General features: G+C 31.9%; 1 protein-coding gene across 1 annotated transcript in view; it reads right to left on the reverse strand.

Annotated features, from left to right (window-relative positions):
* The window catches only part of LOC145284045 (uncharacterized), a 107,566-nt gene that overhangs the window by 60,860 nt on the left and 31,366 nt on the right, over positions 1-15,340 (reverse strand). The window contains exons 8-11 of the mRNA XM_080133128.1: positions 13,109-13,235; positions 11,283-11,399; positions 6,658-6,767; positions 1,363-1,478 (exon numbers count right to left, since the gene is read on the reverse strand). Coding sequence (XP_079989254.1) covers positions 1,363-1,478; positions 6,658-6,767; positions 11,283-11,399; positions 13,109-13,235 — 470 coding nt within the window. The remainder of the gene's footprint in view (positions 1-1,362; positions 1,479-6,657; positions 6,768-11,282; positions 11,400-13,108; positions 13,236-15,340) is intronic.

Here is a 15,340-nt window from a genome sequence, read left to right on the forward strand (position 1 = left end):
ATACACATCTACATACACACACACATATATATATATATATATATATATATATATATATATATACACACACACATATATGGACTCCTGTCAATTTCGACGTAGGAGGTTCTGTCACAACAACTAAGTTGCTCGGAAATTCAGATATTTTATAATGGTGAAGGCTTTGTATAGTGCCAACCAAACATTTTTGCCATTACCGCTAATCCTTGTCGGTGCAGATGAGTGCCACAAGACAAAACCCGCAGTACAACGCAGATGTTTAAATCAGTTACCTTCTCGTAGATGTATGCTTTAACTAAGACTGTGTGTGCATCTCTCCCAGTGAATTAATGTGCCTCCAGATACCGATCTGGAAATTTCTAAGACTGGCGCGGTACATACAGCGCCCATCCCTCTTGTATGGTCACATACCTGGTACTGGCCAGGCTCAACTTCGGTGATATTTCAAGACCCGGTATATCAACGTGATTGAGACATATATATATATATATATATATATACACGTCTGAATATATATTTATACGATTTAAAATACATTACCAACTAATTCAGCTTTTACTTAACTTATGAAGTAAACATTAATAAAATCCAGTTTTGACCTTTTCCTCGATTCTAATAACAGCGAATTAATCACCCCAGTCTTTAAAAACATATCCGTTAATTCCTGCATCTTAAATTAAAAAACGCCAATGTCCGTTTTATTACAAAATCACAATAAAAAAAACCCTTAAATATCGCGCTAAAGTGATTTGTTCAAACTGAAATATATTCAGTGAATTAAAAAAATATAAAGCAGGTCCTAATCAACAACCAATTTCTAAACTTGATAAAATATACTATTACAAACTTTATCAGGCTGCTAATATTCAAGAACAAAATTTGTAATCTTGTAACATTTTACCGCTACAAGCTACATAAAAAAATAAAACAGTTTATAGTATTCTTAATATAATTCACAGATGCGTAACTCCCAAAAATAAAAAAAATACAAGTTCATCTATTATTAAAATCAAAAACTACAAATAACTTACCATGTAATCACAACATTTTGCAGACAAATAACTTGTTAGAAAAAAAGACGAATCTAATTCATCAATTTAATTGCCCGCTAAGAGAATGAGAAATGTACGTTGACTAATTGAGATTTAGTAAATTAATCGGTATATATAGTAAAATCAGTTTAAGACAATACAGGAATTTTAGAACTCTATACAAAATGGGTATACATTAGTTCTTACTCCCTTAAAAATATAACATTTTAAGCAATCAATATTTTCAGATTATATTTAAATAAATCACAAATACGAAAATGACAATCTGTACTATTTAAACTGCTTACCAGAATATAAACTGGAAACTTACTTTGGTCCACTTTGGCCAATCACATTATATCGGATTTCCAACCATTGTTTACACACGGAAGTTTTCAGCAAATGAAAATCCATCAATTCCAACTGCATTTGCGTCAGTAGAGGTGCCTACGAACACATGAGAAATATTTTTATCAACAAACAATTAAAAAAATACAGTCTTAAAATTGTCAGAACATTAAGTTATTGAAACAATCGAACTCCAATAAACATTTGTGTAAACTCCTGCAAACATGTAAGTAATGCATTATTTCTCTACATTTAGACTATTTCATTCAGATAGATTTTGCGTTATTCAAGCATTCAACTGTTAGGAAATTGATCTAGTCAGCCATCAATAATGACCGTAAGAAATCTTACATATACCTGAATTTTCTACCTTTGTTTATTTCACTATATATCTAATAATTTCTATTGAAATGTCCTTAAATATTTATGGTATATAAATATCCAAACATTAAGAGATTGTAAACGTATAAATATTAAATATTGAAGATATTATCTTTATAAGGTTTGTTTTATTGGATCATAGTTTACTGTAGAATAGTCATTTAAATTACTTTGTTTGGAATTTTTGTTAAAAACCAAAAACAAAAAAAAACATAAAATTATTAATCAGGATCGAGTGATTACAACAGACATCCGGGATTTAAATACATACAAACTTTCATTTTTGATAAATCTCCATAAAATTTTAAAAGAATAAAATTACAAGTAAGCGAATGTTCACTAGAATGCCCGACATTTTCACATGAAGTATTGCACTGTTTAGTAATTCAAAAGTGATACATAACGTTTAATCTGTTCATTTGTTATTTCTGTACTCTTTTCCTGTATGAATTGCACAATTTCAGATATTATATACGTATAAAATAGAGCAAACATGGATATAAAATATTGATGCATTTGCACATTATTAGAACAAGCACACAAATTAGAATACTTTAAATGGAACTACTGTTTAAAACGTTATCACATTCACCGTGCTATGTTAGCTGACGTTATGTGCTATACGTATCGGACTTGAAAAATGTGATCAACAAAGTTGTTTGGAATCTTTACCGAACAAAACAGTTGATAAATTCAAATAATAGGAAAAAAAGACTGTAAACTTCTAAGGACTTAGGATATAAAATCTATATCTGAAAATCTAGACAATGATTTCATTTACTACACGAGAAATTGCATGTGAAGTATTTCCTTAACTTGGTGAAATAGACTAAATATATTGGTTCGAATAATACAGAAAACATTTATTTTCGTTCAAATCTTTAATAAGTGATAAGTAGATGTAGTGCGCGCGCACACAAACACACACGCTGGTACTCTTTAAGTGTCAGTTACTACTGATTAATTTAAAAATTACTTTATTTTTACTTTTTTTCAATTTCTCCCTAAACATTTATATTGGTTATTTAAAAAATATCAAAAATTCCTTAATTTATTTAAATTTTATTTTAATATGAATTAAATTAAATTTAATATATTTATGCTTTATATCTACAGTATTTTATTTTATATTTATTTATTACAGCTATATTTGCACCTTTATATGGACTTGTGTTTGTTTAAACAGGACCTTTATAAGAGGTTTTCCAAAACATCCTCCCGCTAAACATACATATACACACGCATGGGCGTGCATGCATACACACACACGCCTTCCATTATCCATCCTGCCATCGCTTTTTTCCTTTAATAATCAAAATCTATTAGCGTCGATTACTGAGACCTATTTACAATTTGGAATAGAGTTAAAACGCCCGGTAAACTATTTTTTTCTGCCCGTTTACTTTGCATTGATTCATTTTTCAAAGTCGCTGATGAATTTGCGCATATTCCATTCAACCTCTTATGGTTGATTCAACGCAATGAAACCATTGGTACGTCTTTTTATTATATAATATATATATATAATATTATATATATATATATATATAATTAAAAAGGAAACCCTGTGCAAGTTCGTTTGATATGGACTCCGAGACAGCTAGCCAGATATATTAAGAAGTTCACTCAAAGGTAATTGTTCTTTCTGAAAGTGTTCTTACGTAGGTTTTGTATCAGAATGTGTGATAAGAATCGAAAATCCAACAAAATCCGATTAGAGCAGGAAATGCGATTTGAACCAAAGTTAACACTTATACAATCTAACATCACAAGTGCATTTGCGATGTTATATCAGCGCACAAAAAGAACAATACATCTTTTGAATCAAACTATAGATTCGTTTATAAGACAGGGGCGTCTAAAATAACGTTTTTTAAGAAATCAATGGCGCTTTGATAACTGGCTTTCCTACTTTTGACTCAATTCACGTGATTAAGTAAAACTAATTTAATGAAACCACAAGTTGGTTATTTGATAAGATAGAGACGCGCTCCAAATGAATATTTCTGTTCAGATCACAATAAAAGCACAATAATTTACTTACATTTTAAACATAGGTGACACCATTATTTACAATTAATTTTATGAAATCAACAGCAAATTCTCTACAATGCAATGTTGACTAAAATATATTGTTGAACAAGTCGCTGCGGGGGAGGATTGTGAAAATATGTATGTGTATATATATATATATATATATATATATACACACACACATATACATACATACACATATACACACGCACACATTGGATGCAATATATAGTAATCATTTAAAAGGTAGAAAAAAGACTCAGGCGCGACCATCGAGAATCGAAACCAAAACTTTCAGCTTACGATTTAGTTTTCCTCTGCAGTCTATGATTGGGCTATGAAAACATTGTTACTGCACGGCTAAACATTAAAAAATGAACCAATAGCTACTAGGTTATGCATTTGTAATGCTGGTGTTTGACCTCCATCTGGCAAATTTCATTTTTTTTTTCATTTTCACAGCGATTTTTCTGGGCTAAACCCCCAAACAAAGCTTCGCATGGATTCAAATACCTTATATATGAATTTTCATCCCTAAACCAAAAACTCTAGGAGTTTTGGTAGGCAAAATTTGTTAAACAAAAATATATACGTATACATAAATATATATATATATATTATATATATGGAAACAAATTTGTGTTTACTATCAACTTTTACGTAAATATTATGCACGTATAAATCATGTAGAATATTCCTTTATACTGGGACAATTATTATTTTTGGTAACCAGAGTGTCGCCTTTTATTCCTACTTTTAGGAGAGCTGGTTTTTACCCTACATAAAAAAACGGTCTTGTGCCTAATTTGCTTTGGTGTGGAAGCAAATAAATACAGTAAATCATGTAGAATATCTGCATGAATATTATTACACTTAATAACTAACAAAATATGAAAACCGAAAAAAAAACTAATAGGAAATTGATTAAAATGAATGCATAAGAAGATGCATTTAGCTAGATCTTTTGGCAATGAATTCAATTCCACAACCCACATGAGAAAATCTTATTTTATTTTTAAATAAATTGAAAAAAGGATTGCCTTTTTTCTATTGTTCTTGGCCTTGGAGCCGGGATCAAAGTGTAGTATCTTTCCGGCCGATACTGCAAGCAAAGACCACATGGTGAGGCCACCCCACATATTGGACCATGGTCAATGAAGAGGCAACCTTCATACCGTTTACCCTTCACTCCTCACATTAACAATCGGCCTTGTGCCTAATTTGCTCGGTGGGGGATCAAATAAATACCCTGCTGTTCTTGGCCTTAGGGCTGCGATCAAAGTGTATTATCTGTTCTGCAGATGCAGCACTTAAGATAATTGGTACCAATCAATGGAGGGGAAACCATATATACTTGGACAATTATTATTTTTGGTCACAACCAGAGTGCCAGCTTTTTACTCTACTTTTAGGGGAGCTAGTAGAAAGAGGGTACGGTTATGAATATGTCCAGTATCAAAGCTTATGCACTGAAATTTAATTTATGTATGAAAACCAAAGAGGCAAGATAACATGAAATATTTGGAATCAATCTTCCTATTGCTGTTATTTCAGATCATTTGAAATCATAGCAGCAAGTTTTAGTCATCCCTCTATAAAGGCCAGAGGTTTTACGGAAATATCAGACATTTCGTAATTCACATGCCAAACAAATGACTTTGATTGAAACATTTTATGGCTGTGAAAAGTGCCGAAAATAGACTACATGATGAATGATGCAAAAAATATGTGCGACCTTAAGGGCAAATTTCACATAGCCCACTACACACTTCAGGCCGTGTAGCGAGCTTTTATTTGTAAAACTGATCAATAATCGCCGGGAGTTTTAACGTATAAAATTGCCAAAAAAGGTGGTGTAATATTATATATATATATATATATATATATATATATATATATATATATATATATATATAACACACTTGGAGAAAAAAAAACGATGGAGTAGAGTTTGCGTGCTTTAAGATATTTTAGTGGACAGTGTTGTGTCGATGTCTTCCGAGTCTATTTGACTGCAATGCACTTTTTTTTTCTTGTGTCGATGCTTTTTAATGCTTGTTTAGATATTTTACTACCAAATGTTCTGACAGATTAGAATCGATTCTTGAGTTTTGTTTACTGAACCTGAGATTAGTCTAGCGGATCTGAGAGATCCTCTCCGTTTCTCTTCGCTTAACTCATGATTTCGATTGCATTAAAAAAAAATCATCTTTTGATGATGCTTTTTATTGTTGAAACAGGAACGTCCTACTACCTCGACATCGATTTATTTCCTCCAAATAATAAAATTTAATAAAAACTATGTTCTATTTAATTCATTTTAAGAACAATCTTGCAAGATTTTCGGGGTATTACGAAAGCGTTTGTTTTCAACCTTAGAATAATTTAAAATTATTAAAAAGTTTTGCATAAACTACGTGCCACTCACAATCGAGTCTGTTTCGTAAACATTTGTTAATCTAAGAGCTAATGATTAGTTTGTACTCCGGTAATTTTTCTAGGACGTCACTCTAGCTGAAAAAAAACTTCAACAGACCATTCCCGGCATCAACTAAATTGAATTTTGGGTAAATACAATGATCTCTCCTCTCTATAATTCCTCATTGACCGAAGTCATATGTTCAAACTTATCTGATTCTTTAGAATTGTTTTATTTCGATGTTAAGAGATGTTACACTTGCGTTGCGCCTTAAGACGTTTTAAATTCATTTATAATTTCAATAAACATTCATGTTGGCATTAAGTCTGACAATAGAGACGGGAGTAGACATTTTTAGCGATCCTTAAGATAAGTATGGAAAACTGTAAGCTTAATAACTATACTGCAAATCACAATGAATAGTATCATAGGTGTATACATTACCTTTATCAGCCAATAACATTGGAGTCTTTCTGTCACTTTATTGGATTTTGGCTTGAAAGAAATTATGGTTTCTTCATTATTCTTTTTCAATTGTATAATACCGCCACACACTGAGAAAGTAGAAGAACCATATAATAAATGACTAAACGTACGTTCAGTCAGTAAAAACAGCATTCCGATTAAACTATAAGTTATCATGAAGAAATACGTAGAAAGCCCCCGAATTAGCAAGGTTTCCAAACAAGTTTGGAAACCATTAAATCTATATCAGTTATTGGACAAAACGTTAGTGATGAAACAGTAAACAAGTATTAAGAGGAATATGAATTCAAGACAAGCAATTAACAAAAATCGCAAATGAACAAGTGATGATATAAGAAACACTATTTAAACTAACAGTTTAAAATGGTGCGCTGCGGATAAGGGCTTATTTGAAAATAATCTTGAAATTTATTTAATTTATTGAAAGGTAGTTTAAATATATAGATAAGGTAGCTTTGTTTAAAGAGTGCGAGCTGTTTTAAAACTACACCTTTTGTTGATCAGAATACAAGCAAAGACACCAAATATAAAGACTAAGACAATCAATTTAAAAACTATAGTGATATATTTAATATAGATTTTCTTCAGAAAATTTGTGAATTTCAAATTAGAAATTTACAAAACATTTGGAAGTTTTCGAACATACGTTTTAAATTTATTCATGAGTTTATATATATTTCTTTGAAGTTACATTGGTCTAATGGAGGACTGGAACTATACATTGGTGTTGTAAAGAGCAAATAACCGAATCAGTATGGTGTTGGTTGTTTGTTGTTTTACTAAATTGGGCATTAAATAACCCGAAAAGGGTTGGCCCTTATAGGGTTATTTAATACCGAATCCACTTATTTTTGAAATAGTATCCATGTCGCATCAATTATTTTGTAGAAAGGTTTAATTCTTCAAGCTCTTTATATCTTCAAGCGCTAGTGTGTAGTATTGTTTGGTTGTTTTATAGTGGAGGTTATGGCTTTTCCCTCACCTGAAGAACATGAGTTTTGCAATGGAAGAGAAAAAGGTTACCGTTTTTACTTTTGGTATATTTTAAGTTAAGAAAACAGTTAGAAAGTGGGGAGATAGAGAAATTGGACATGGGAAGAAAGAAAAAGGGGGAAAGGTATGTTTTTGTTTTTCGTTTTGCAAAACATAAGTTTTGCAAAAGGAAGAAAAAAAACAAAAGCATCAATGCTGGGTGCATTTCATCTCAGGAAGCCAATATCTTCATAAGGCCTGATCTGGTAGCACCATAAATTAGTATGAAATGAAACGAAAGAATATACATTTATATAATCATTCTTGATGCAACACATTTTTTCGGCAATTAATGCTGCATATTGCCCTCGAACATGCTTAAAATACCACATCGGATAAAGTGCATTATCGACTTGGGTGACTGCTAGGCTAAACTCGTAACGTGATCTAACTGATATCGGACCATTAGAGGATCAGCCAATATGTCAACTAACCTTTCTGACATTATCTGACTTGACGGTAGATAAAATCTATACGAAGCAATGGCGCACTATATGATCGTAAGTTACGAATCATGACATCTTAAAAATTTGTCAGCAAAACATTTTCCATAAAAGAATTAGATGAAGCATCATCTATGACGACCGCGACTTAATTGAAATTTATTGTCTTAGCAAAATTTTCACGTATCAACTCTTCATAGGAAATATTTATCAAATGTTAAATTTTGCATTTCATAATAAGCAACATCGTGACTGCAGTACAATGCTTAACAATGTGCATTTAATCGCTTCGAATGGAGTAGTGGCAGTCGGAACCGTTGATCACGTAGATAACTATCCCTTAGTAGTTTGGAAAACATTTACATTACGTTTATCTTGATAAATATTTACCCATCTGAAGGAACTTTAAGCTTTTAAGATCTTAATTTTTATATTTATTAATAAGTATGGTGACAAAAACAGGTACACATGAACTATTTTTAGTGGTAAAAAAGCTCCATACAGGTCCTTTTATGTATCTACAATCATGTAGATACATTTGCTGCCATTTCATGATTTTAATGGTTCCTTATTTGTTTTTAGATAAACTTTCCAAGGTTACGTGTAATTATCATTTAACAGTTTTATTACATAATGTGTGACAAAGCAAATGCTTTTAGTTCGGTTTTCGCTCCTCTGGTCTTTTTTGGGTGCTTTTTCACAACTCGATTTCTCACTGTACTTTTATTTCAGTCATGTATCCTTGCTACGGCACACACATCTTCACGATTTTTAGCTACTTCGATAATACAGCATCTTACATCAATTAGTGGTGTCTTATATTTATCAGTTTCAGGTCTCTTATTTCTATATGAATGTTCGTAAACATGGGGTTAAAAAATAAACGTGATTTTAAATTAAATGCCTTATTTTAAGAATTTTGAATGCCTTATTTTTTCAATTTGACTGAAATATGTAGTTGAAGATTCAAGCACGGATGGGCGTGCACGTAAAAGATAAATTTTAACAGTCAAGCTATTCCCTTGTTCTTACCGACACGCATAATTGCGGAAACATTTTACAAACTCTAATGAAACACTGCATTTATAATCAACAGCGTTACATAGTGTAACAATTCTATTATACATATGAAATTAATTATCCACGTATATTTATAATATTGTTCAGTTTTACTAAAACATTTTCAAATTGAACTGTTCGCTTCCCATTGTGTCTTTAATACACTGATTAGTTTAACTTGAAATTTCAGGTTTTCTTGCATTTTAAATTTGTCTTATTTGCATTATATAATATATATATACATATATATATATATATATATATATATATACACACATTCAAACTAGATATATACATAAATACTCACACTATATAAATATATACAAACTATGTATATATACACATACACACACTGTGCACACGTATACCCACACACACACACACATATATACCCCCCACACACACATACAAACTCACACACTATATACAAACACACACCGACACACACACAATACCCAGCCACGCGGTGCTGTAGCTCAGTTTGTGTAAATAAACCCCCCCGCCACCAATAACAAAAAACACACCTTTTTTTTTTTAATTGTGGCAAAGTTTTCATTATAGAAAAGTATCTGTAAGTAATTAATAAAGAAAATAATTTATGTATTTATCTAATTGCGGACTATTATCTTAATCTCCTACAGTTGTTCTCCGACCATCTGAATACCTAAATTAAGGCGGAATGAAAAGTAGGTAAATGCATTTTTCTTTGCTTTTGTTATAGCGATTCATTGTATCGATGAACATAGTAAAACGAACACAGGAACACGCAAAACAAATAATCAAAGTGAGAGAAGAGCGAACGAAAGAGAGAGAGAGAGAGAGCGCAGAATAGTTTGTAAGAATATATACAGAAGGGGGAGAGAGGAGGGCAACACTGTTATAGTGTTGACATCGTTAAATATTTTATTTTTCGGCATAAAGAAAATGTACAAATCGAGCGAGAGAGAGAATAAGATAGGTTGGTTGGTTGTTTTACGGCATATCAACCCTTTTCGGGTTATTTAATGCCGAATCCAAAGACTTTGAAGAAAAATTGTTTTAATCTAATATATTTGTTGTTTTCACGTCGGTTTCCATTTAACCCATAGTTGGGACACTAACAGGTACTACCACTCCGGGTCAGATAGAACCTGGGAGCAATGGTAATTAAAGGGTGGCTCCACACTCCCCAAAGCCCACAATCTTGGACCTCACCACTGGATATAGTTTAAGGTCATACCCAGGAGCCCAATTGAGGGACTTTTACCCTCTGCAGGGTGGCAGTCGGCGTATTCTAATGCCCCACCGACAGGGCCGAATAAAATGGGAAAATATATACATCGAGGGGAAGAGGTAGTAAAAAAAAAAATAAATAAATAAAAAAAAACTGTTGTAGATGATGTTGACGTTTTTATTTCTTCTCCTTCTCCGGCATAAAATATAACATTTTCCGTCGAGCAGCATCTACAGCAGTTTCTCTCTCTCATAGCCGAAAACATGCGTACAAAAAAATAACATACTTTTAATCTAGCTAATCGTAGGAAAATGTAATTTAAATCGGCTACATTAAAAATAGAGGGGAAAAATCGATTGATAGGAGCCTTCGACATGTAGAACAAATTTGATTTTGTCTTATTTCGTAAAAGACGTTTCTTACAGATCAACATTGAAATTAAAAAAACTTGGCAAGCGTAAGTTGACGCGTTTGGATCTTAACTAATGACACCGAATACGTATTTTTTAAAACTTTATATAATACGAAACCTGCAAAAATTTTATTATATTTAAGCGTATTTTACAGCAGGCTTCGCCGCGGAGGTACCAGTATATATTAGGTACAATATAATTATAAATAGGCAGTTTGGTCCCTACAAAATGCATAAATTAAAATATATATAATAATTTTTAAACCGAGCAACGTTGGGTGGATATCTTGTGTTTATATAATCGTATGAAAATTGTGTTTTTTAGAATTTACCAAAAGTATAACAAAACGTAGATTATTTTTTTAGAAACGTTGGATCATACAAAGTAAACATTTTAGCAAGAGTCAACAATTGGAAGGCTTACCTTTTCTGTTTAAGACCAGACTGCAATCGACCCCTTTCAAACCTAATGGACAATGACATCTGCAAGTGGCGTGTAAGAATCCTTCATTTGTACATCTCTGTGGTTTCGGACACTTTCCTTGTACAGAAATAAATCGTCCATTGAAATTAATTAATTCCAAGTTTAATACTTATATTGTTAGACATTAATTCATTCAAACGAAACAGAATGAAGGCACTATTCATGTTACTTTAATACTTATCTATTATATTTAGATCCCAGTTTTAGTGTTTTACTTTAAACGAAAAATTAATCAAGCAAATGAATAAATTCCGAGAAATACTTATTTGCATTTATGAGATTAGCACTCATCTGCATTAATAAGATCATCCCTTTTTATTTTGATCAAATAAAAACTATGGAAAAAATTGTTACTTGACGAAAATCTAGGTCAATATTGTGTACCTAATTTCAATTCAGAAAAATGTATGCATTCTTAACCTTCAAAAATTACTAATCTACAATGTATTTTTAGTATATAATACTGACATTTACTTTACTTCGTATTCTACCATATTAAGGAATCAATGATTCTATTATGCAATCTTTTTTGGATTACCACTTCATGCGGCACAGTAAAAAGATGGAGTTATCAATAAACGCCGCTTTTTTTATTTGCTTTTACTCAGCAATAAAAGACGGAAGCAAATAATGTATCATGTCATTGCTCTTAAGGATATCTATTGTTACTAAAATTGGTTTGAAGTCTGAAACCTTAGAATCCTTACAATATTGGTAAATATCTGGCCTCCTGATCAGATTTTCTAATTAAACTGAAATATCATTTCAGTTGACAAATTTAAATTACCTAGGGAAATATCGACAGGTTTTTCAAGGCCCTGAACTTCCATACGCAAGTACAATAAAGGAAGCAGTAAATCGGGAGAGCTTCCCAAGTCTAGCAGTTCTTGTTGAGAATATAAAATTAGGGTTTTCGACATCTGTATTTAATCAGTAAAAGGGGTGGATATTTGCTGATTTTCAGAGAATTATACTTTAGAGACTTAAGTGTTCTAAATTGACAATCTTATTAAATACTAATAAAAGAGGCACAGGGATGGAATATTGCAGCGATGGGACAGGGCTTATTGTATTGATGGTGCGGGCCTTATTAGTTTGGAGATCGTTTTGAACCTTATTTAAAATGGAAAAGTTAGTAAATACGTGAACCCAGGTGTTCATAATACGCAATGAATAGGCGTAGAATTTTAAAATAAACCCCTATAAAGAAAAGAAAGTACGTCGTTACTAAAGCCTACGTCCACTATTTTAAACATATTCACTTAAAATAATCGTATTGTATTTAAGAAAAAGACCTGTTACTCTAAGTTATGAGTAACCATTTTTAATTAATATGACGCTAGACGCGGTGGTCGCGGCTAGAAATTCTGGCGGTGTCGAACTTTGCAAATATTTGTACAAAAATAGTTTGAAACACAGTATAAACTACGAGGCTCTATTATTAGATATGCAATTATATTTATTTTGATTTAATATTCAATATGCATCTATAAGCCTAAGTCAAACGTAATTCGTTATTAATTCTTAGTGATTGAATTACAATAATAAAATAATCCAAGGACAAGATCAAAGTGTAGTATCTGTTATTCAGATGCTGCACTTCTATTTCTTGTTCTCTTTCGGTGGAGGAGAAATCCTTCACGACTGAGACAATTTTTATTTTTGTACCTTTTCTTCACGTTAAAAAACGACCCTGGTGTCTAACTGTCCCGTGGGGAGGCATAGTAAATAGGTACAATAATAAAATATCAACATTTGTTACGCACTTGAACATTGGTAAGCTTCCGTGATAGTTTTGATGTCGTAAAAAGATAATTCCGAACGTTGACCAAGTAAAAACGACAGGTTTGGATCTTTTGGTTGGATTGTAATCTCACTTCCTCGAGAAAATGCCTGTGGAAAAATATTAAGAAAAAAATAAGTAAACTAAGGGAAGTGAATTGACGACGTTTAAGATAAACTTATCTGATCTTCACGTCTAATTGCTCCAACTAATTTATCGAGTAATATACGTATATCTTATGGAGTGTTTTATACGTAGAAACAATAAAACAATCCGTAAGTAAGATTTTGACGGAAACATTTCATGTATTTTAAATGTGCCATAAAACACTGGCAACATTCAACCGCTAACGTAAAACGGCTTCTGAAATTGGTTAATGGAGCCATTCAATTGTACATAAAATCCTTATGAAAAGAATATTAGCAAAGAATGTCTTATCAAACAAAATATTTTGTTTAAAATTAGTCAGATTTCGATTTTATAAAGTTAATATATAAGTAAAATGACAAATGAGGTTATATGCAACATTGTATGCGTGACCGAATAGGTTATCGCATATTACAAATCGTCCATTGTAATTCATTAATAACTATTGACGTAGAAATGTTATTTTCATATTGCAAAAAAAAAAAAAAGAAAAAAAAAAGGATTTTGCAAGATTTCTAGGATGTTAGAATTTTTTTTTTGCTTGGAGTTTACACATTAACATATTATATGGGTTTAAATGTACAAAATTGCAAATCTGGAAATGCGAATGCCCTAGGAATCACACACATTTATCAACTATACATGCATATAAGCATACACGCAGTAAACACATTCTCAGTCCGAAACATTTTTTGGGGAAAATTGTTACTCTGAATTCCATGGTAATAGAATGAAATCCTTGGGCAAGCACTAGCCGTCAGTGTTTTAATATTCAAAAGTGACGGAAGAGTTTATAATGCCTCACAATATCTTAGTGAAATAACTCGGGGACTCCTTATAAACGGAACATGAGACAAAAGTTCACTAAATGAAAAGAGATCGTAGGTCCTGTTGGTGGTCTCGTGTGAAAACTGTCAATTGTAAATAAACTATGTATATTCGTATCATTTAATACACGCGAGTTTGTATTGCAATGAGAGTAAAATATAACAAAACTAGTCGCAGCCGGCATCTAAACTATATTTATAGTCAACGTTCGAAATTGATTACGTATTAAAACTCACTTATAAGAATAGTCTATTACTGTACGATAACGGTGCAGACAATAACATTGTACTCTAAAGTGAACATATTTTCAAAGGAAAGGATCTTATGAATACTATTAATTCTCTATTTAAATGGAATTTACGTAAAGAAAGGACTGATTGATAGTCGAACAGGTTCATTAGTCTATATTTAGTTTTAGTTCTGAATCGTTTTGAACATAGCTGACGATTTTTGTAACTATAGAAACCGGCATCCGTAACCATAGTGATTAACTACTGCTGTCTCGCGTGAGTGACGTAAAGCAGGAATCTCCGATTTTAATCTCAGACTGATGTGTATAACGCGCTTGAGAACAGGCCATAAAGACAAAGGTCCAGTAGAAGAAAAAATAATATCAAAACCTGAAAGGAAATGTCGATTACTTATGTTCAATAAATTCTAAGGATAATCGAGTGAGAAACTTACTGACTAGTTTCCTTGTTGTTCCTATATATTATTAGGCCTCCAAAAATATAGTATATCTTTGGGATATCTTTTCTTTCGAATATATAACTCGATAGACACCAATATTTTGTAATTTTTACGAAAGCCACTCGAGGATATGACTTAATCAGTGTAGTTACTGAAACAACACCGTATGAATAGTTATTCGTAGAAATGAGAGAAATGGATTATTTTAGAGGGATGGTCAACAAGAAAATCATATTTAGTCAGCTGGAAACAAAGGAAGCGGAACAGGCTTCTACTGGAGGTCAGTTCTAGAAAATGGGATTTGCTCTTGGAATTTGCGTTAGAGTTGTGCACAGATAGAGATTTTGTAAAATGCTGATAATCGTATCTAGACAGGTGTTATTTAGTGAAAGTTCGACAAAGGATTCATAGATTGAAGCTCAGACGAGTATTTACCAGTGATAATGATAGAGCAGATATAGGCTCGCAAAGTCCCTTCTGTTAAATAGAGGTTGCAGGTAAGAAAAAAGGATATCAGCTATTAGGTTTCCAATGCGTTTTTTTAACTTTG

This window comes from Euprymna scolopes, chromosome 8 (assembly GCF_053919585.1).
Source record: "Euprymna scolopes isolate OS-2025 chromosome 8, ASM5391958v1, whole genome shotgun sequence".
In the NCBI taxonomy this organism is placed as follows: domain Eukaryota; kingdom Metazoa; phylum Mollusca; class Cephalopoda; order Sepiida; family Sepiolidae; genus Euprymna; species Euprymna scolopes.